Here is a 24655-nt window from a genome sequence, read left to right as displayed (position 1 = left end):
AGAAAAATTGGTAGTGTTATTTACATAGCAATAATAAATCATCTGAAAAAGAAATCAGGAAAGCAATCTCATTCCAATATACACATACGCGCACGCGCGCGCACACACGCACACACACACACACACACTTGAGAATAAATTTAACCAAGAGGGGGCTGGCATCATGGCACAGGACGTTAACTTGCTGCCTGCAATGCTGGCATCCCATATGAATGCTGGTTTGAGTCCCAGCTTCTCCACTTCCAATCCGGCTTCCTGCTAATGTGCCTGGGAAAGCAGAGGAGGATAGCCCAAAGCCACTGTACCCATGTGGGAGACAAAGGAAAAGTTCCAGGCTCCTACCTTTGGCCTGGTCTAGCCCCAGCCATCTGGAGAAGTGAACCAGCAGATGCAAGATCAATTCTCTCTCTCTCTTTCTCCCTCCTTCCCTCCCTCCAAATAAGTAAATCTTTAAATAGTTTAACCAAGAGATAAAAGTAAAAAAAATCTCTACAATGAAAACTATAAATTACTGATGAAAGAAACTGAAGGAGACACAAAGAAATAGAGAGGCATCCCATGTTCATGGACTGGAAGAATAAATATAGTTAAAATGTGCAAACTACCCAAAATGATTTACAAGTTCAATGCAATTGCTATCCAAATCCTGATGACATTTTCACAGAACTAAAAAAACACTATTAAAATTGTACGGAGGGGCCAGTGCTGTGGCGCAGCAGGTTAACACTCTGGCCTGAAGCATGGGCATCCCACATGGGTGCCGGTTTGAGACCCAGCTGTTCCACTTCCAATCCAGCTCTCTGCTATGGCCTGGGAAAGCAGTACAAGATGGCCCAAGTCCTTGGGCCCCTGCACACACATGGGAGACCTGGAAGAAGCTCCTGGCTCTGGATCGGTGCAGTTCCGACCGTTGCGGCCATTTGGGGAGTGAACCGTTGGATGAAAGACCTCTTTCTCTCGCTGCTTTTCCTCTCTCTAAATAAATCTTTAAAACAATTGTAAATAAATCTTATAAAAATAGCCAAACTAATTTTAAGCAAAAAGAACAAAGCAGGAGGCTTATAGACAAGTATATTACAACAAAATTCACAGTATACAAAGCAACAGTAATGAAAACAACATGGTGCTGGCATAAAAATACATCCATAGACCAATGAAACAGAATAAAGACCCTAGAAGTGTATGTACAGATCTCCAGCAAGCTCATCTTTGATAAAGGAATTGAGCAATGGAAAAAGGTCAGTCTTTTTAATAATGATGCTGGTAAAACTGGATATTCATATACACAAGAAGGAAACTAAACATTTACCTACCACTATGTACAAAAACTGACCAAAAAATGGATTACAGACCTAAATTTGAGATCTGAAACATTGAAACTATTAGAACAAAACATAGAGAAAATAATTCCTGACATTGGAACGGTCAAGGATGTTCTAGATCAGACCCCAAAAATGCAGAAAATAAAGGCAAACATACACAAATGGAAGTTCATCAACTAAAGAGCCTTTGTATAGCAACAGAAAAACAATTAACAGAATGAAGAGACAAACTACAGAATAGTAGAAAATATTTTCAAGCTATATATATGACACGGGGTAAATATCCAGGATATAAAAGGAGCTCAAAAAACTCAACAGCAGAAAAATAATCCAATTAAAAAATGGCCAGTAGGTCTAAAGATATTTCTCAAAGAAAAAACATATAAACGACCAATAAGTACATTAAAAATGCTCAATTTCATTGATCTTGGGGAAATGCAAATCAAAACAGTGAGATACCATTTTGCTCCAGGAGGCTTTCGATTATATAACAAGTGTTGGTGATGATGTAGAGAAAGGGGAAACATTACACACTGTTGGCAGGAATGTCAATTTGTACAGCCATTCTAGAAAACAGTGTGGAGGCTTCTCAAAAAACTAAAAATAGAACTACCATATGTGATCCAGCAATCTGTTACTGAGTATATATCCAAGGGAAGTGAACTCTAAGAAACATCTGCACACCCAGATATTTATTGCAGAACTACTCACAACAGTCAGGAAATATAAACCTAAGTGTCCATCCACCAATGAATGGATAAAGAAAATAAGGTACATATACAAACAGAATATTACTGACTTACAAAAAAGATGAATGTTGTCATTTGCAACGACATGGACAGAACTGGAGGTCATTATGTTAAGTGAAAATAGCCAAGCACAGAAAGACAATCTCACTTAATGATATCACACAATTTCACTAATAATAGGTTATCTTTTTTTTAAAAGAATTATTTATTTATTTGAAAGAGCTACACATAGAGAGAAGGAGAGGCAGAGACATAGAGAGAGAGAGGTCTTCCATCCGTTGGTTCACTGCCCAATTGGCTGCAACTGCTGGAGCTGCACTGATCTGAAGCTAGGATCCAGGAGCTTCCTCCCGGTCCCCTTGGAAGACGGTCCAAGTGCTTGGGCTCCTGTAACCAAGTGGATAAAGCTCTTGGCTTTTGGCCCAATCCTAGCAGTTGCAGCCACTGGGGGAATGAACCAGCGGGTGGAAGATCTTTCTCTCTGTTTCTTGTTCTCTAAATTTGTCTTTCAAAACAAACAAAAAGCTAAAATATAGGATTTTGGATGCTTTCACTCTAAAGAGATGTTAAATGTTTGCAAAGATAAATGTTATTTGCCCTGTTTGGATATTATACAATGTGTACACTAACAAAATATCACATAATAACCTATAAATATGTACAATTTTCATGTTTTTAAAAAATCTATAAAATTTGTGAAAAAAGGTCTATGTGTATCAGTAATGCTGCATATATGGTTTTGTAAAACTGTTTTATACCTTTGTGAAACCAATGGCTAAGAATGTTATACCACTATAATTTTAATGATCTGTGATTACTTTAAAATTTACTGTATCTGAGTGAAATGGTTATTTTTCCACTTAATTACTATTTATAGCCACTGTCTATACTCCCACTAAACTAGGGTCTTTTTGATTTTTACTTGTTAAACTTCTTATTCGATGAAATATTAAGCCTTTTTACTGTAATGTAATTTTAAAATGTTATCTCAAAAACTAAAAAAAAGAAGGGGAGAAAAAAGGTGATGGCAAGGAAAGAGGGCAAGGGAAGAAAGGAGAGAGAGAGGAAGGGAATATCATTATGTTCTTAGAACTGTATCTACAAAGCACACTGAACCTGTTAAAAAACTAATTCACAATTAAATTATATATATAAATTTTTTGTCCTTTATATATAAGTGTTTAATCTATGTTGAAATTGATCTTAATGTGATGAAAGGTAGAAATTCAATTTGATTTTTTCCTAACATAGCTAACACTGCTCCTTATATATGCTCTTTTTTTTTTTTGACAGGCAGAGTGGATAGTGAGAGAGAGAGAGAGAGAAAGGTCTTCCTTTTTGCCGTTGGTTCACCCTCCAATAGCCACCGCGGCCGGCGCATCTCGCTGATCCGAAGCCAGGAGCCAGGTACTTCTCCTGGTCTCCCATGCGGGTGCAGGGTATATATGCTCTTATATATGCTTTTCCATATATAAGACATTATGAGATGAAAATAATTATGCACAGTGTGGTTCTGGCACAGGAATAATCTGAGCAGAGGGGAAAAAAGAGTTAAAAAACAAACATACATAGAAAGTTCACGAATTACAGCTATTATATTATATATGGTTCTTTTTGTACAAGTTCTTAGCTACTTTCAGCCTTTGCTCTTCCATATTGGTAAACTGGTGCCCATATGGGATGCCAGTGCTGCAGGCAGAGACTTTATTGCTATGCCACAGCACCGGTCCCAGCAGAAACTTTTTGAAGTACCCTTACACAGTAACACACGCATCTCAAAATGGTCCATCTATATGTACTATTTTTCTTTTATCACTCTTGAATGCATTAAATTTATTCCCAGAAGAAATCTAAATAATGGTGTTCTTCAAATGAGCAACAGTATTAAGGACAGCATTGTATATGAAGTAAATCTACTTTCTTTTCTCTCCTACAGTAGACTCTGAAGCACTAAATTTTGAAATGATTAATCATTCACTAATCTTACTGTGTAAATCAGTACTATTCTATGCAGGGGCTACTCACATGGAACTCACAATAAATTAAGACAAAAACTAATACACAAAATAGTGACATACACAATAATTAAGCACTACTCTTTACATCAGGAATATTAAGTTCCTGGAAAGCATGAAGCCCCTTCTTCCTCTTTTATAAGTGGCAAATATAGGGTAGGTGTTGCGGCATAGCCAGTAAAGCTGCCGCCTCCAACACTGGCATCCCATGTGGGCACAGGTTTGTGTCCCGGCTGCTCCACTTCTGATACAGCTCCCTGTTAATGGGCCTGGGAAAGCAGTATCCACGTGGGAGACCAGGAAGGCGCTCTGGTTTCTGGTTTTGTCCTTGCCCAATCTGGCCATTGAGGCCATCTAGAGAGAGAACCAGTAGATGGAAGATCCCTCTCTTTGTGTCTCTACCTCTCTCTCTCTAATTCTGACTTCCAAATAAATGTAATTATTTAATAGTGGTGCTTTTTATTGTTGAACAAGGAGGCAATCTTAGAATTATTCTTAATGTGGAGCTCCACGAAAGCCCTAGTAATGTGCTTAAACTGGCAGAGGAATGTAATCTGTTATGTGCCTCTGTTGTATTATAAAACACAGAAGAAAGAAGAAGCAGACCTAAAAATGCTGGTGGAGTTAGGGGGAAGGCAAAACATTCATTCATTCATCAACCAACCAATGTGTTGACACTACCTACTATAGGCCAGGAATTAAAACTACCAGAAAACCAAAATCAGTAAGATACAGCCTTCTGAAAACTCAAATGAAGTAATGGTATTTTGTGCACCTAAGTAAGACCATCATCAGCGAAGGATTCCAGGAAAAAGTGAATCTTTAGCCAAGTTCTAAAGCAAGATGAGCAACCTTTGCAAGTTACCCTCTGGCCAAGTTAGCCCAGTAAGATGGAAAGACGAAAACATGGGTAGGCAAGGTAGTATTAAAAATCATCTTGTTCAGAAAATCAGTGCAAAGAGTCATCTTGGAATACAAAAAGGAAGATGAAATTTTATTGCAACCTCTTTTTTGGAATATCTGAAAAGTAAGTTTTCCTACATTGTAAGAGCAATGGCATGACCACTGTAACTTGTATCCATTTAAATTCCAGAAAGTAAGTACAGATTGAGCATCCTTAATTCAAAAAACCAAAATACTCCTAAATCCAAAATGTTCAAAAAACTAAAATTTAAATTTTAGATGTCTGAATTAGGGATATTCAATTAACAAAGTTAATGCAAATATTCCAAATTCCACAACCTGAAACACTCCTAGTCCCCAGAATTTCAGATAAAGGATATTCAACTTACAATACCTCTGATGGAAGAATAGATTTTTTTATATACTTTTAACAACTGTCAAAGAATAATGTGAACTATATTTACTTTTTACTAGTTAAAGTAGTTATGTGGTTCACAAATTATAATTAGGCTGCATTCACAAATGTAGAACGTTATCTTAATCATTTTTTAATTTTTAATTTTTTGCCAGGCAGAGTTAGACAGTGAGAGAGAGAGAGACAGAGAGAGAGTTATAGAAAGTGAGAGGGAGACAGAGAGAAAGGTCTTCCTTCCATTGGGTCACCCCACAAGTGGCCGCTATGGCCGATCTGAAGCCAGGAGCCAGGTGCTTCCTCCTGGTCTCTCATGCGAGTGCAGAGCCCAAGGACTTGGGCCATCCTCCACTGCCTTCCTGGGCCACAGCAGAGAGCTGGACTGAAAGAGAGCAGCGGGACTAGCAACTGGTGCCCCAACCGGGACTAGAATCCGGGGTGCAGGCGCCATAGGTGGAGGATCAGCCTAGTGAGCCGCAGCGCTGGCCTACGTTATCTTAATCATTAGGATTCTTCAAAACGAATTTTATAATGTGAAATTGCTTAACAGAAAACAGAACACAGCTTTAAAACTAGAATGAAAGACAAAATGTATTATTCGAAATACAGACTCTTATTTAAATACAACTCCTCTTGAATGTATTAAATACGTAAGGGCCTGGCAGTCTCCATTTTCTGTTCACTTCAGAAAAGAAGAAAAAAAAATAAAATAGAACAGGTTACGGAATTATTTTTTCTCCACTAACAGTTGCTGGTAGTCTCCTAGAAACAGGGTATACCATCCGTGCCTGTCTTCTCATATGCATAAAACCGTCCAGTTTATATATGTGGTCATTTAAAATTTAACCTAAGAAATGGTAACAATGATTTGTAACCAACTTAAAATGTCAACCATTCGTTTTAATAACAAATTAATTTCGTGTTTGCATGCAAAGTTAAGGACTAAATTATCAATACAATCATGAAATTATTTAGATGCGTGTTTTATCTTAAGAAAGAGAGTACATTTTCCTAACCTGGCAAGGAAACACCTGAAACCAAAACACAGTCAGATGCTAGTATATAATACTATGTAATACTATATCCAAAGTGAACGCAAGGAACATGTGATCATAAAAAATTTTATCAATGGAATTACTGACAAGAATGCATAACAGAAAAATAATGAAACTCTGAAATTATTACCTAAAGATATCAAAAGAATTATAATCATTTATTAGTATCTCCCTTAATGTTAGATAATATCTTATAATAGCATCATCTCCAATTTTAAAAGGTTTGTAGATGCTGGACTAATCTTAAAAAAATCCCTAACACTAGGAGGGTATGCAGGCTATACCACCCCCTACTGGTGAACAGTAAGAGAAGTATAATTACCCATGGGTATATCTACAGAATCATAGCACACCTTACAATTTCTGTAATTGCAAACATGAGACACAGTCTCAAGGTAAGTTTTTCACAAAGATTAAAATATACAGTTGAAAATTAAATTACCCTTCCCTGAAATCTTTCCCTGAAAGTGGCAACTTTTGGATCACACACACAAATGAGAATAAAACCAAATGATATATTTCATGTAAATAATCATACTTTTCTTCTATATTTTACATTTTTACAATGCCAGAAACATGACTGGGTTCATTTAAGACAACCTTTAGGTTTCTTTTAAATGTCTATATCTCAAAAAAAATTTACTGCTAAATATTATTCTTAAAATCACCAAATTTTCTAGAATAAAAGTTAAAACTTACCTCAGTCTTTTTACTAATGTGATCTGTAAAAGAAAAAAAGTGAGACTTCATTGAAGGAAACTAACATATAAAATGCTTAAACATGTAAAAACAACAAAGTAAAAGAATTTCAAAACTATAATAGAGTTATGGTGGGGGGAGGACAGCACTATGGCATAGCAGGTAAAGCCGCCGCCTGCAGAGCCGACATTCTATATGGGTGCCGGTTCTAGTCCCGGCTGCTCCACTTCCTGTCCAGCTCTCTGCTATAGCCTGGGAGCAGTAGAAGACAGCCCAAGTCCTTGGGCCCCTGCACTCGCATGGGAGACCCAGAGGAAGCTCCTGGCTCTGGAATGGCTTAGCTCTGGCCATTGCAGCCAATTGGGGAGTGAACAAGCTGATGGAAGACCTCTCTCTCTCTCTCTCTCTCTCTGCCTTTCCTTCTTTGTGTAACTCTTTCAAATACATACATACATACATACATACATACATAATAGAGTTACAGGGGCCTGTTCTACCTACCTACCTACATACATACATACATAAATAAATAATAAAAGAGTTATAGGGGCCTGTGCCGTGGCATAGCAGGTAAAGCTGCTGCCTGCAGTGCCAGCATCCCATATAGGCCCTGGTTGGACTCGGCTATTCTACTCCTGATCCAGCTCCTTGGTGGTGTGCCTTGGAAAGCAGTGGAGCAGGAAACCACCTTGGGAGTAGGTTCCTGGGCCTCACACCCATGAGGGAGACCTGGAAGAGGCTCCAAGCTCCTGGCTTCAGATCGGCCCAGATTCAGCGGATGGAAGACCTCTCAGGCCGGCGCCGTGGCTCAACAGGCTAATCCTCCACCTTGCGGCGCTGGCACACCGGGTTCTAGTCCCGGTCCGGGCACCGGATTCTGTCCCGGTTGCCCCTCTTTCAGGCCAGCTCTCTGCTGTGGCCAGGGAGTGCAGTGGAGGATGGCCCAAGTGCTTGGGCCCTGCACCCCATGGGAGACGAGGAGAAGCACCTGGCTCCTGCCTTTGGATCAGCGCAGTGTGCCAGCCGTAGCACGTCGGCCGCGGCAGCCAATGGAGGGTGAACCAACGGTAAAGGAATACATTTCTCTCTCACTGTCCACTCTGCCTGTTAAAAAAAAAAAAAAAAAGGAAGACCTCTCTCTCTTTCTGTAACTCTCTGCCTTTGAAATAAATAAACCTTAAAAAAAAGTTATGGGGGCCGGCGTTGTGGCGCAGCAGGTTAAAGCCCTGGCCTGAAGTGCCAGTTCTAGTGCTGGCTGCTCCTCTTCCGATCCAGCTCTCTGCGATGGCCTGGGAAAGCAGAAGATGGCCCAAGTTCTTGGGCCCCCGCACCCCATGGGAGACCTAGAAGAAGCTCCTGGCTCCTGGCTTCGGATCGGCGCAGCTCCGATCATTGCACCCATCTGGGGAAGTTGAACCAGCAGATGGAAGATCTCTCTTTCTGTCTCTACCTCTCTCTGTAACTTTCAAACAACTAAAATAATAAACCTTTTAAAAAAATGTGTTATCCAGATTCCTCCATTTTGTTGCAAATGACCGGATTTCATTGTTTTTGAGTGCTGTAATAGTATTCTATAGAGTATATGTCCCATAATTTCTTTATCCAGTCTAGTGTTGATGGGCATTTGGGTTGGTTCCAGGTCTTAGCTATTGTGAATTGAGCTGTAATAAACATTAAGGTGCAGACAGCTTTTTTGTTTGCCAATTTAATTTCCTTTGGGTAAATTCCAAGTGGGATGGCTGGGTTGTATGGTAGGGTTATATTCAGGTTTCTGAGGAATCTCCAGACTGACTTCCATAGTGGCTTAACCAGTTTGCATTCCCACCAACAGTGGGTTAGTGTCCCTTTTCCCCCACATCCTGGCCAGCATCTGTTGTTGGTAGATTTCTGAATGTGAGCCATTCTAACTGGGGTGAGGTAAAACCTCATTGTGGTTTTGATTTGCATTTCCTTGATTGCTAGTGATATTGAACATTTTTTCATGTGTCTGTTGGCCATCTGGAAAACATCATGCTGAGTGAATTAAGTCAGTCCCAAAGGGACAAATATCATATGTTCTCCCTGATCGGTGACAACTAACCAAGCACAAAAAAGGAAACCTGTTGAAGTGAAAGGGACACTATGAGAAACAGCCCTTGTCCTGACTGTTGATGTACAATTTAATACTTTATCCCTTTTAGTATTTTTTTTTGTTCTATTTAATACTATTGGTTGAACTCTGTAATTAACACACAATTATTCTTAGGTGTTTAAATTTAACTGAAAAGTGATCCCTGTTAAATATAAGAGTGGGAATAAGAGAGGGAGGAGATGTACAATTTGGGACATGCTCAATCGGACTTGCTCCCAATGGTGGAGTTAGAAATGTGCCAGGGGATTCCAATTCAACCCCATCAAGGTGGCATGTACCAATGCCATCTAACTAGTCCAAGTGATCAATTTCAGTTCACATTCGATGGCTCTGATAGGTCTAAGAGTCAAAGGGATCACACAAACAAGACTAGTGTCTGCTAATACTAACTGATAGAATCAAAAAGGGAGAGAAGGATCCAACATGGGAAGCGGGATACACAGCAGACTCATAGAATGGCAGATGTCCTAAACAGCACTCTGGCCTCAGAATCAGCCCTTAAGGCACTCGGATCTGGCTGAAGAGCCCATGAGAGTATTTTAGGCATGGAAAGCCAAGACACTCTGGAAAAAAAAAAAGAAGACCTAAATGAAAGTTCTCTGCGAGTGAGATCCCAGTGGAAAGAACGGGCCATCAAAGAAAGAGGTACCTTTCTCTGAAGGGAGGAGAGAACTTCCACTTTGACCATGACCCTGTTGGAATAAGATTGAAGTCGGCAAACTCAAAAGGTTTCCATAGCCTTGGAAACTCATGACTAGAGCCTAGGGAGATTACTGACGCCATAAACAAGAGTGTCAAATTGTTCAGTCAACAACAGGAGTCACTGTGTACTTACTCCTCATGTGGGATCTCTGTCCTTAATGTGTTGTCCAATGTGCATTAATGCTATAACTAGTACTCAAACAGTATTTTACACTTTATGTTCTCTGTGGGTGCAAACTGATGAAATCTTTACTTAATATATACTAAATCGATCTTCTGTATATAAAGAGAATTGAAAATAAATCTTGATGTGAATGGAATGGGAGAGGGAGCGGGAGATGGGAGGGGTGCGAGTGGGAGGGAAGTTATGGGGGGGAGCCATTGTAATCCATAAACTGTACTTTGGAAATTTATATTTACTAAATGAAAGTTTTAAAAAATGTGTTATCACCTTCCACTTGAAGGTCTACTTCATGGAGGCAGACTTTAAAAGTAAAAAGTTATGGAATGAGTTTTTGGGTACTCACATCAGTTTGTCTAGTCTTAAGATTTAGTATATAATTACTAATTTGCTTGGTTTATGTACTAGGTCTTGTATACTAGAAAATGCAACCCATACCAAGGGTAATTTAATCATGTGAAGATTATATAATTTAGCAATTTGGTTCCTTTTTGAAATTTTTATTTACTTTGAGAGAAAGCGCCCCCATATGCCAGTTACTCCCCAAATGTCTGCAAAGGCTGGAGCTGGTTCAGGCTGAAGACTCAAGTAGAGAACTAAATCCAGTCCTCCGTGGGTGGCAAGGACACACGTATCTGAGCCATCACCTGCTGCTTCCCAGGTTGCAATCAGCAGGAGGTTAGAATAAGAAGCAGGTGTCCTCAATGGCGGCTTAACCACTAGGCCAAATGTACCCAGTTATTTCATATCATATATATTTTGGGGTGGGGAGGTGGAACAAACTGAGTGGACACAAATATGTGCAAAATCAAACCACAAATTTTAGAGCTGTAAAAATAATGTTCAGATCACTGGTCTTGCAGAATGAATTTTAAAAAGTAGAATAGTGAGACCGGAATCATGGCACAGTAGGGGAAGCTGCTGCCAGGAATGCTGGCTTCCCATAAATGCCAGTTCAAATTCTGGCTGTTCCACTTCCAATCCAGCTCCCAGCTAATGGGCCCAAGTGTTTTGGCCCCTGCACCCATGTGGGACACCCAGAAGGAGTTTAGGATCCTGGCTTCAGTCTGGCCCAGCCTCAGCCATTGCAGCCATTTAGGGAGTGAACCAGTGGATAGAAGATATCTCTCTAACTTGCCTTTCAAACAAATAAACAGATCTTAATAAATAAAAATAAATAAATAACCAGAATAGTAATTTATGCCTTTTAAAATTATTAGCTATTTTATTTTAAAAACATACATCACAGTGACTTGACAATACTGTGTAAAAACTCCTAAAAGCTGATACATATTTATGGAATAAATAAAAACAATAACCCCCCAAAATAAATCTGGATGTAAGAAATCATCAACTTAAAGACAATACAGCATTTCTGGAAAGGCATTGCCGATGGCAGAATGAGGACAGGAAGGCACAAGGGAATATACACAAATAACAAGGTTGAATCTAAAGTATACAGAAGGAGCAGAGCCAAGTATTTTTACTTAAACTTGAGATGGTCAGGATGCCACCTACTTAACAATGCTTCTTGTGTACAGCAGAAATGTTCCTTTCTTTCTGTTTTATTTAAAGATGTATTCATTTATTTAGCAGTCAGTCAGAGAGAGAGGAGAGACACAGAGAAATCTTCTACCTGTTGGTTCACTCCCCAGATGGCTGAAATGGCTCCGGCTGGGCCAGGCTGAAGCCAGGAATCATGAGTTTTATCCAGGTCCCGCACATGGGTGGCAGGGTCCCAAACACTTGGGCGATATTCTGCTGCTTTTCCTAGGCCACTAGCAGGGAGCTAGAGCAGAAGTGGGGCAGCCGGGACATAAACTAGCACTCATATGGGATTCTGGCATCGCAGCTGGTAGCTCTACCTGCTATGCCACAATGCTGGCCCCAGAAATTTTCCATTCTTAAGAACTAAAAATAATTTACTAGTTTTCTTATGTCTGAGAATCTAAAAGCTGGTCCAGTTCTGTAAAGGATGTATAATCAGAATGGAGTCCATAAACACAGTAAATCCCCAAATCACAAAGTTCAGATCAAACTACCAAGTCCTGGCAGGTTACGCCATCATTCTTCCAGTTCTCCTTAGCATAGAATGAGATGCCAGAACCCAAGGAAGACTCACAACTGTGTTAATCGTGCTTGCCAGCAGTGTGTAGCTTCCATCACACTGTTTGACAGGCAGAGTGGACAGTGAGAGAGAGAGACAGAGAGAGATGTCTTCCTTTGCTGTTGGTTCACCCTCCAATGGCCAGGGCGCTGTGGCCAGCGCACTGTGCTGATTCGATGGCAGGAGCCAGGTGCTTCTCCTGGTCTCCCATGGGGTGCAGGGCCCAAGCACTTCGGCCATCCTCCACTATACTCCCTGGCCACAGCAGAGAGCTGGCCTGGAAGAGGGGCATCCGGGACAGAATCCGGCGCCCTGACTGGGATTAGAACCCGGTGTGCCGGCGCCACAAGGCGGAGGATTAGCCTGTTGAGCCACGGTGCCGGCCAATAGTGATATTTTTCTCAATGCAGCTAATAAAGCTATATACTACTTCAGAAAGAAAATAAGAGTTTACAAAAGCATTCTTTTTTTCATGCTTTTACCTTGTTTTTTCTTATATAACATATTTCTCTTACACAGTCTTTCTTACTAAGCTTGGGATTTAATCTTACTTTTAAAATATATTTCTATTTTTAATTGACACTGCACATGTTTATGTGGTACAGTGTGACATTTTAATATATATAATTTAAATATGTAACGATCAGATCATGGTAATGGGCATTATCACTTCAAATATTTATCATTTCTTTGTATTGGGAACATTCAAAATCCTTTCCACTAGTTATTTCAAAATATTCAATTAACTGTCAGTAATAGTTATACTACTGTGCTACAAAACATTCCATACCTACTAAACATTCTTTTTTTTTTTTTTTTTAAGATTTATTTATTTGAAAGGCAGAGTTACAGAGAGGCAGAGACAGAGAAAGAGAGAGAAAGAGGTCTTCTATCTGCTGGTTCACTCCCCCAAATGGCCACAACTGCCAGAGCTGCACTGATCCGAAGCCAGGAATTGGGAGCTTCTTCCTGGTCTCCCACGTGGGTGTGGGAGCCCAAGGACTTGGGCATCTTCTACTGCTTTCCCAGGCATAGCAGGGAGCTGGATTGGAACATATCCAGGACTAGAAGATTGGAACACAGCAGCCAGGACTAGAACCGGTGCCCATATGGGATGCTGGCACTGCAGGCGGCCACTTTACCTGCTCTGCCACAGCACCGGTCCCTAAACATCCTTTTCCTTTCCTCCTTTTCCCACATCCTTCTCTGATTCTGGTAACCCCTATTCTATTCTCTACTTCTTTGAGATCAACTATTAGCTTCCACATATAAATGCGAACATCAGGTATTTGTCTTCCTGTGTTTGACTTAGGAAATCTTATTTTAGTAAGATTTCAACTCCACAATAAAGCAGACCACAGGAAAAACCTGATTCTTAAAGGAAAAGAATACAGTCCTCTTAAATATATTCCTAATTTCACACAAATGCTTTTTTTCTGACTTTTAATTTTTTTTATTATTCTATATTACTTATCTTCATAGAATACTCAGTGTATTAAGGTTAAATTCACACGTCTCAAATAAATCTCCCTGTCAATGAACAAAACAGCTGTTCAAATGGCAGCAACCATCCTGATACACAGCACTGTTCAATGAAACTTTGTGGGATGACAACCACTTTCTCTAGCAAGGCTTATAAAGAAGCACGCATTCACAGTGGCTACTGAGCATTTAAAATGCAGCTAAGGCTTACGATTTCTACTTGAATTTATATATAAATTGGATACCATAATGCAGAGCGCAGGGTAAGCATTTTTTGCCATTTCCCACATTAAAAATAGTATCTTTTGTGGTATGTCTTAAAAAGTTTAGTAGTTTGTATAATTCTATTTTCTGTAATAAATACAAATGATGTTATAAACAACTTTCTGATAATAGCTCTCATTTTAAAATTTGCATTTTAATTTTCTAAGATGCAATGCTAGATAACTTGCAGAAGTTGAACAAAAATTAAGAAATCTGAAGATTCTATTTTTGGCTTCATATAAGCCAAATCACTACATATGTGTTTCAAAATCATTAAAAGCTACTGTTTTTATTTTCAGTAAGTCTAAGAAAAGGGACAAACTCAGAAAAACAAAGAAATTCTACTGAAGTTGTAGAGGGTTTTAATGGCTGGTTTTAAATTATTTTAACCTCCAAATGGTTTTAGTTTATTTCTAAATAGATTGCTCTGGTTAAGTGTTTGTTCCCTCCAAAACTCACACTGAAATTTAACTGCTATTGTTATAGTGTTAAGAGGTAACTGGGGGGCCAGCGCCATGGCACAGCGGGTTAAAGACCTAGCCTGAAGCGTCAGCATCCCATATGTGCACCGATTCAAGTCCCGGCTGCTCCTCTTCCGATCCAGCTCTCTGCTATGGCCTAGGAAAGCAGTAGAAGATGGCCCAAGTGCTTGGGCCCCTGCACCTGTGTGGAAGACCTGGAGGAGACTTCTGGCTCCTGGCTTCGGATAGGCACAGCTCTGTCTGTTGCAGCCATCTGGGGAGTGAACCAGTGGATGGGAGACCTCTCTCTCTGTCTCTACCTCTTTGTAACTCTGTCTTTCAAATAAATAATATAAATCTTTAAAAAAAACTATAAAAAAACAAAAAGAGGTAACTAGGCCAGGAGGGCTCCGCCCTCTTAAATGAGACTGGTACTTTATAAATGGGTGAGTGTGGCCCCTCTTGCCCTCTGGCCCTCTTGCCTTCAGTCAGGTGATGAAGCAGCAAGTTCACCATCAAATTTAGACTTACTAGTATCCAAAATTGTGAGCCAATAAATATTTGTTTGTTTTTAAAGATTTATTTATTTGACAGGCAGAGTTACAGAGATGTAGAGGCAGAGAGAGAGAGACTATCTTCCATCTGCTGTTTCACTCCCCAAATAGCTGCAACAGCAGGAGCTGGGTCCATCAAAAGCTAGGAGCTTCTTCTGGGTCTCCCATGCAGGTGCAGGGGCCCAAGGACTTGGGTCGTCATCTACTGTTTTCCCAGGCCATAGCAGAGAGCTGCATTGGAACTGGAGCTGCTGGGACTCAAATCAACGCCCATATGGGATGCCAGCATCGCGCGTGGCAGCTTAAACTGCTATGCCACAGCACAAGCTCCCAGAGTCAATAAATTTCTGTTCATTATCAATTACCCTGTCTCAAGATATTTTGCTTTAACAATACAAAAGGGACTAAGAGGTTCACATTGTTAAAATTCTAAATGACAGTGTAACAAAACAATTTCACTTACTTTTGAAAATCACTTGCTTCTGAAAATTTTTAAATATAAAATGACTTAAAACAGTTCTTCTAGCATAACAGATATTATACATACATTACCTTCTGATTGAAAATCTTTTAGTGATACTGTGAGAGGTTTATCTTTTCCCTGATGGTTCTTTTTTTTATCTTTTTTATTCATAACTTTTGACTGAGTTGAAACATTTTCAGAATTTTCATACTCCTAGGAAAAAATTACCAAAAATAATTAGGGTCAACAATTTATAAAATCAACTAATAGATAATCTCTTTCTTCAGGTTATATTTATTATTATTATTATTTATTTATTTGAAAGGCAAAGTTACAGAGAGAGGGAGAGAGAGAGAGAAAGAGAGATCTTTCAATTGCTGGTTCACTCCCCAAATGGCTACTTTGCCTTCCTCACTTGACCCTACATTGAGTATGTTGTTATGCCACTACCATCTATACAGCTGTCTAAGCTAGACACCTCCTTGCCTACTCTTCCTACACACTTTATATCCAGACTAGTCACTAGGTCTTGTTGAGTTTATCATCCTAAAGATCTCTTAAATCTATTCCATTTTCCTTGTACTTTCTATCACTTCCCCTATCTTCTTTCAGATGGACACTGCAACAACCTCTAATTTTAGCCCCTCAATCCATTTTCTACACTGCTACAGCCCGAGTTTCTAAAACGAAAATCTGAAATCAATCTAAAAGTTAAAAATACACAATAGGTTTCCACCGAAAGAGGCATAAAATCTAATCTCATTAGCCTGGTACATGAGGTTCTTTATATTCTATCCTTGTATCTGTATCTCCAGCAATTCTAGGTCTCCAAATTACAGCTTTTCAAACATGCTATATTCTAGCAAATGCACATATGTTGTATGCTTGCCACTTCTTCTCTGTGAAATGTCTACTTTGTGTATTTTGTGAAATTCTAATACATCTAATAAGAATTTTAAGAATCCTTTCTTAAAACTTACCCCTCTGCAAAGGTAATGAAACATCTTCTATTTTTATGAATTTCTACTGCACTAAGTATATATATGTCTCCATACTATAAACTATAATTATACATATATCTACCTCCACTAAACTCAGGGGTTTGGACAATGTCCTAACTTTGGATTGTGTGTTTAGTACATTTGGCTATGAAATACTTGGTGAATGAGTGATAGAACAGAATAGAAATTGGCATCCCAAATTTTAGCTATCTATTACAAAAAAATCTGTAGGCTAAAATCATCATAGTTGTTTCATTGGAATATTAACTTAAAGACTGTATCAATGTAGTCACATCAAACCAGCCACTGCACACCAAAGGAATTCCTCCATTCTCTTAAGAATCATTAAATGGTGGGTTGAAGTGTGAGGAGGTTTTGTCACTCCTAGAATATTCAAGCAATCATAATATTAAGCAATATAGATGTTTCTCTTTCTTTATATAATGAAATTCAGGGATCCAAATTTACCTGTCCCCAGTGGAATGGCAGGTTTTGCAGCAATTGCTATATATGGATTACAGAAACTGAAGAGCAGGGGAAAACTTAAAATGTCCCTTCACCTGATCCACAGACACATGGCAGCCTCAAGGCTTTGTTGTAGGAGCAATGAATCTTGCTATGGGCTATTCCAAGTATCAGGAATTCTGGGTGAAACCTAAACCTTAGAAGAGGAAAAGATGCCGGCTTGGCCTTGTTGGAAATATTTCCTTTAGTTAGTTATCTCATATTGAGCTGATGTCAAAAATAAAGTAAGAGAGGCCGGCATTGTGGTGTAGCAAATTAAATCTTCACCTGTAACACTGGCATCCTATATGGCTTGATTCAAGACTTGGCTGCTCTATTTCGGATCCAGCTCCCTGCTAAGGTACCTGAGAAAGCAGCAAAGATGGCCTAAGTCCTTGGGTCCCTGCACCTAGGTGGGAGACCTTGTAGAAGCTCTGGGATCCTGGCTTTGGCCTGGCCCAGCCTCTGCTGTTGCGGCCATTTGGGGAGTGAACCAGCAGATGGGAGATCTCTCTCTGTCTCTTCTCCTAACTCTGCATTTCAAATAAATAAAAAATAAAAACATCTGCTATAAATTTTACTCTTTTCTTTCCATCTTGGATGAAGGTGATACTGTACAATGGTATGGCCAAAAAAGCCTTAAATATGACTGGGCCATTTAAGATAATCCACTGAGTGATCACAAGTTGAATATATTTTATGAAAAAAAAATTCCTACAGATGTTAAGGGTTAAAATGTTAGATGAGATAAAGGTAAACAATGCTCTTACAATTTAAATACAGAAAGTAGAAACCAACTATGTCTTATTTAAATTTTCCTGCAGTTACGGCTGTAGAATGCATTTCAACACACAGTCCAATGTGGAAGTTCAGTGACAAACGCTGAGTTTACAGGGCCAAAATATCAAAAAGGGCTCCTCCCATTTATTTTAGTTACTGGTAGTCAATCTCGGAGAGGGTCTCTTAATAGATGCTTCTGTACTGCAGCACTCATATTTACTTGAATTTTTAAAATAAACTACTTTCTACATTAATTCAAAATTAAATTATTTGTTAGGAATTTCATTCCCTCTCTTCCCTTCATTTTGGGTGGATGAACCCTTTAACCAAACACTCCAAATCATTAGACAAGGCTTAGTCCACAAGTTTTTGTCTCTCAAAACTTGAGAAGGAATCCTATTATGAAAATTTGTTGGTAATGTTTTGTTACAAGGAGTTTTCAGGATAAACTTTAAATAAGTTTTATGAAAAAATCACCAAGGTTGGTTCTAATCTTTGATCCTAACATCTAACATATCTACATAAACAAAAATGTAAATACCTTTTTGTGTTCTTCATACTCTAATTTACTTAGCAACAGGGCCTTTTCAAGATCTGCTTCAAACATTTCAGATGTCAGCTAAAAAAGAAAAAAGAATTTCACAATAAAGAGATGACAGCATTATACTACACTAGCAAAATAACCATGACACATGACACATGACAACACATATGGGTAAAGAAAAATATGTTAAGAAACAGTATGGGTTCTCTGAGGTTATTTAACTATGTCAAACTATGTAATCCTGTATTTTATAGAAGATACTAAAGCAAAAACTCCAAATTTGGAGATTTCTATTTTCCACTGCATAATTATTTCTCTACTGTGTAATTTCATTTTAATAAAAAAATCTTACCCCAAAAATCAACATAGTAATTAATAGATATCAAAGATAGTATCCAGCCTAGGACACTGAAAATCATTATAGTGATTTTTACTGAAAAAATAATCATTAACATTTCCTCAGTATAGAAAATTTCACAGGTACAGAATACTTAAATAAGGTGACCAAATGTCTTGGAAATATGCTGAGAGCTATAGAATAATTACTTTTACTCTCAAAATGATAACCTGTATGGTTCGCTGAACTTTAAGTCATCTAACACAATAAAATGATTTCTAAATTTGTTAACTGTTGGTTTCTCTTTTTCACCATTTAACCTTGCTTTAACTTCTTACAATCTAGCTTCTACCATTCTCTAATAAAATTACTCTCTTTAAGAATTACTTCACCTAATTGCCAAACAGAATTGCTATAACAGTTGGATAGGGCTTTGAGTTGTCTTCTCTTCGGTGGAAGAGCAGCTGTATATAGTTTAATTGTAACAAAATAATAGGAATAAACATCCTAGCTTTCAATACATGTTTTTCTGTCTGTATAGGGTAACAAAAGCATAAATTTAGTGGACATTTCTTGTTTTTGTCTGTTCAGAACCTTCTATTCCTTTGAAAAATTACACTTTATTCCAGTCATTTGTTTTAGCAGCACAGCCTAGTACATGACATTGTACACTACCCACTACCACACCCATACAAATATCCAAGCTACTATCACCACCAACAGGTGTAGGCAAGCAATCTAATTCATTTTTGCTCTCTCAGGAATTAGAGTTTGAGACCAAGAATAAATCAAATTGGGTTTAGCCATTTGATGAGACCTCAAAATGACATACACTAGCTCATGTATCTGAAAAACTATACAGGTATTCCTTGGTTTCCAACTTTCCCAAAGCCTGTTAAGTTTTTAATTTAAATCTGTGAATCACTCAGTACCATTCCAATAAATTATTTTTTTTGCCAAATTTGAGTTTCTGTCATCTAATGATTAAAAAAGAAATACAAAATTTAACAGAAACCAACTGCAAAAGGGAGTGATCTGTTTTAGAGTGATACCTTGAAAACTAGAAAGCTATTAATACCGAACACCACGAACTAAACCTTAAATTTCTAACCAGGGTTATCCCTTTGAAAGCATCGTATCCAATCCTATGCTGTGGCACTGAAAAGAGGGGAAAAAGATTAGGTTTACACAGAAAAACAATCTAACTTAGGAAAATAAAACTAGAATTTAAATGGTAAATAACATACATAGAACCAGAAAATGCAATTAAGCCCAGGGTAAACTGTACATGCTTCTACAGAATAACTGAGAGAAACTGAACAATAAACTGAATCCAAATTAGTAATGAGTAGAAAAGAGCAATAACGTAACCATCTGGATTTACTATATACATTTACTAAATAAATAAGTGGGTATTCCAAACTAACAGTTACGATGTACAAGAAAATAATTAGATTCATTTTAGTATTATACAAAAAAACACTTTTGTTGCAATTTAAGCACAGTAGTCATCCTAACAAAAAAATATAACAAGGGGCCAGTACTGTGGCGCAGCAGGTTAAAGCCCTGGCCTGAAGTGCTGGCATCCCATATGGGCACCAGTTCAAGTCCCAGCTGCTCCTCTTCTGATCCAGCTCTCTGCTATGGCCTGGGAAAGCAGTAGAGGATGGCCCAAGTCCTTGGGCCCTGCACCCAAGTGGGAGACCCGGAGGAAGTTCCTGGCTCCTGGCTTAAGGAGCCACTGCAGCCATCTGCGGCAGTGAACCAGCGGATGGAAGACCTCTCTCTCTGTCTACCCCTCTCTGTAACTCTTTCAAATAAATAAGATAAATCTTAATAAAAAAATAACAAAACTACTTAAATTTATTCTGAGCAAGGCTGGTTCAATCAGCCATTATATATTTTACCCATACTGTTGATATTTAATTGTGGTAAGGACATAAAAGATTATTTCCAATTTGTCACATACACATATTCTGACTAATACTCTAAAAATCAGTGAGGAGAAATTAGGTTAAAAAGTTGGCAGTCTTTCAAGATGGCATTATTATTTAATTTAAATATTAAAGTAGCTTTTTTTTTTTTTTTTTGACAGGCAGAGTGACAGAGAGGAAGGTCTTCCTTTGCTGTTGGTTCACCCTCCAATGGCCGCCATGGCTGGCACGCTGCAGCCAGTGCACCGTGTTGATCTGAAGGCAGTTGCCAGGTGCTTCTCCTGGTCTCCCATGGGTGCAGGGCCCAAGCACGTGGGCCATCCTCCACTGCATTCCTTGGCCACAGCAGAGAGCTGGCCTGGAAGAGGGGCAACCAGGACAGAATCCAGCGTCCCGACTGGGACTAGAACCTGGTGTGCCGGCGCCGCAAGTGGAGGATTAGCCTATTGAGTCGCGGCGCCGGCCTAAAGTAGATGATTTTAACAGCATGATAAAAGCAGAATGAAAGAGAACTTTTAAATGAAAAATAGGGCTCTCCTCAGCATTTGATTCTAAATTTTTAAATTTATTTTTAATTATTAACATAAACTAGCATACAAGGAAGTTCCAATATAAAAAAATTAAATTTTTAAAAACTAGAGTAAATCTAGGGACCGCACTTTGGCAAAATGGATTAAGCCATCGCCTGAAATGCTGGCATTCCACATGGGTGCAGGTTTGAGTCCTGGCTGCTTCACTTCCAATCCAGATCCCTGCTAACGGGTCTGGGAAAGCAGCAGCAGATGGTCCAAGTCCTTGTGCCCCTGCACCCATGTGAGATCTCTTACTCTGTCTCTCCTGTTTTCTCTGTAATTCTGACTTTCAAATAAACATTTTAAAAAAAGACTAACACATTCAAGCTATAGAAATAGAGTAATACAAGAAAAGTGCTACAAAAGTGAAGACAGAGACAATAAATGGCATTTAGAGAAGCATACAGAAAATTGAAGTTGGACTGAAAGGACACACAGGGGCAGGCATTGTGACTCAGAGGTTAAGCCACACATCCCCAACTGAGTCCCTACTTAGGATGCCCACATCCCCTACTGAGTCTCAGCTCCTCCGCTTCTAATCCAGCTTCAAGTATTTAATGCATCCTGGGAGGCTGCAGATGATGGCCCAAGTGCTTGGGCCCCTGCTACTCATGTGGAAGACCCAGATGGAGTCTCAGGCTCCTGACTTCTTCCTGCCCATCCTGGCTACTGCAGCCATCTGGGGGATGAATCAGTGGATGAAGACCTCTCTTCCTTCCTGTTCTTCAAGTAGATGAAAATAAATAAAGTAATATTAAAAAAAAAAAAAACCCAGGATATATACAATTAGGTAAGTAGAAAAAGAGTAAAGCAACTATAGGAAGTACCAGCCACATAAACAATGAAAGTAAGAATAGATCCAAGGAGCAAGTGTTTAGCTTAACAGTGAAGATACCCACATACCATATCAGAGTACCTGGGTTTGATGCATCACTCTGGCTCCTAATTCCAGTTTGCTGCTAATGCAGACCCTAGGAGGCAATGGTGACGACTCAAGTGGTTGAATTCCTGCCCTGCATGTACAATCCCTGGATTGAGTCTCACCCTTCAGCCTGGCCCATTCCCAGCCACTGCTGGTGTTGGGGGAAGGGGAGTCCAACAGATGGGAGTTCAAGGAAAAAAAAAAAAATAGATTCAGGGGCCGGGGCTGTGACGCAGTAGGTTAATTCTTTGCTTGTGGCACTGGCATCCCATATGGGCACCGGTTCTAGACCTGGCTGCTCCTCTTCTGATCCAGCTCTCTGCTATGGCCTGGGAAAGCAGTAGAAGATAGCCCTGCACCCTCGTGGGAGACCCGGAAGAAGCTCCTGACTTCAGATCAGCTCAGCTCCAGCCATTGAGGCCACCTGGGGAGTGAACTAGCGGAATGAAGACCTTTCTCTCCACCTTTCCCTCTGTCTATAACTCTACCTCTCAAATAAATAAATAAAACATTTTTAAAAAGAATAGATTCATTATGGAATAAGGAAAGCCATCCTGACACAAAGCGAATTTTGAGAAAGATGTGGGGAAAAGAAAAAAAACCACAAGCTTCAGGAGATGACATAGTTGGCTAATTTAAATTCCTATTCTACTCATAATAGCTGTGACTCTGGGCAAGTTATGTAACATTTGTGAATCATAGTTTTCTCATTTTTAAAAGTAAATCAGAGTATTAATCTTACAGGATAGCTTTGAGGATTTAAAGTCATAGTATTTCTGAAATAACTAAGAAAATGTCTGCCTGTACACAGATTAGAATAGCAAAAATAAATAAATAAATTTTTTGGGTAGAGTAGAATTCAGTTCCATAGACTCCCTTTTAGGCAGTTGGGGTAAATTAAAGAGCAGGGCTGGTATAAATTATCCTAAAGACAAACTGGAACATTAGAAAAATAAAAGGGACTGGTGTTGTGCCTTAACAGGTAAAGCTGCCACCTGTAACACTGGCATCCACTGTGGGTGCCAGTTCAAGTCCCAGCTGCTCCACTTCTGATCCAGCTCCCTGCTGGTGCATCTGGAGGGTAGCGCAAGCGCTTGGGCCCCTTTACCCATGTGGGAGACCTGGAGGAAGCAAGGAACTCCATCTTGGTCCATGTAGGGAGTGAATCAGCAGATGGAAGACCTCTTTCTCTCTCTGCCTCTTCCTCTCTCTCTGTAGCTCTGTCTTTCAAATAAATAAATAAATCTTAAAAAAAAAAAAAGGGAAAAGAAAAATGAGAACCTAGAATCAAAGTCCCTGGTAAGCCACTGTAATCTCATATATATACTATCCAGGCACCTGGATCAAAAAGTAGCAGTGCAGAAAATAAAAATGGAGGAATTTTTTTAAAAGATTTATTTATTTATTTATTTGAAAGGCAGAGTTAGAGAAAGGTAGAGGCAGAGGGAGAGAGAGAGGTCTTCCATCCGCTGGTTCACCCCCGCAAGTAGCTGCAATGGCTGGAGCTGTGCCGATTTGAAGCCAGGAGCCAGAGCTTCTTCCGGGTCTCCCTTGTGGGTGCAAGGGCCCAAGGAGTTGGGCCATCTTCTACTGCTTTCCCAGGCCATAGCATGCAGCTGGATTGGAAGTGGAGCAGCTGAGACTATATGGGATGCTGGCACTGCAGGTTGTGGCTTTTACCTGCTACACCACAGTGCCAGACCAAGGAGGGATCTTAATAATAGACTGTATTGAAGATTTTTGACCCCAGATAACAGGGAGAACAAGTAGTATAAGACAAACACATCAGGAAGGAGAAAAGAAATATGATTCCAAACTCTCTAAACATATTTTAAATTCTCTATTACAATACTGCTATAGGAGCTGCTGTTGTGGTACAGCAGTTAAGCCATTACTTGCGATGCCAGTATCACACAGTGGAGTACAGGTTAAGTCATTTCCAATTCAGCTTCCTACTACTGTGCAGCAGATGATGGCTCATGTACTTGGGCCCCTGCCACCCATGTGAGAGACCAAGATGGAGCTCCTGGCTCCTGGCTCCTGGCTTTGGCCTGGCCCAGCCCTGGCTGTTGCAGCCATTTGGGAAATGAACCAGCTAATGGAAGATCTGTTTCTCCTTCTGTCACTCCTTCAAATAAATCATTCTTTTTTTTAAAGATTTATTTTATTTATTTGAAAGAGTTACAGAGAGATGGAGAGACCAGTGGCTGCAATGGCTGGAGCTGTGCTGATTTGAAGCCTGGAGCCAGGAGCTTCTTCAGGGTTCCCATGTGGGTGCAGGGGTCCAAGAACTTGGGCCATCTTCTACTGCTTTCCCAGGCCATAGCAGAGAGCTGGATCAGAAGTGGAGCAGCTGAGACTAAAACCGTCACCCAAATGGGATGCTGGCACTGCAAGCCAGGGCTTTAACCTGCTGTACCACAGTGCTGGTCCCAAATAAATAAATCTTAAGGAAAAAAAAAAAAAGACTGCTATAAACGTAGTTGTTAATGTAAATAATCAGAACATGCAAAGGTAGAACTAGAGAGACAAACAGGCCCCAAACATTAAAATGCAAATAA

General features: G+C 39.5%; 1 protein-coding gene across 5 annotated transcripts in view; it reads right to left on the bottom strand.

Annotated features, from left to right (window-relative positions):
• Positions 1 to 24655, bottom strand: part of GKAP1 (G kinase anchoring protein 1) — a 90501-nt gene that overhangs the window by 27539 nt on the left and 38307 nt on the right. For all 5 annotated transcript variants that reach the window (XM_062208645.1, XM_062208643.1, XM_062208647.1 and 2 more), the window contains 3 exons: positions 18327 to 18404; positions 15590 to 15713; positions 7156 to 7178 (listed from right to left, as the gene is read on the bottom strand). In XM_062208645.1, the coding sequence (XP_062064629.1) occupies positions 7156 to 7178; positions 15590 to 15713; positions 18327 to 18404 (225 nt within the window). The remainder of the gene's footprint in view (positions 1 to 7155; positions 7179 to 15589; positions 15714 to 18326; positions 18405 to 24655) is intronic.

This window comes from Lepus europaeus, chromosome 12 (assembly GCF_033115175.1).
Source record: "Lepus europaeus isolate LE1 chromosome 12, mLepTim1.pri, whole genome shotgun sequence".
NCBI lineage: Eukaryota > Metazoa > Chordata > Mammalia > Lagomorpha > Leporidae > Lepus > Lepus europaeus.
The sequence above is the reverse complement of the archived record's forward strand: the minus strand, read 5'-3'. Positions and strand labels throughout refer to the sequence as shown.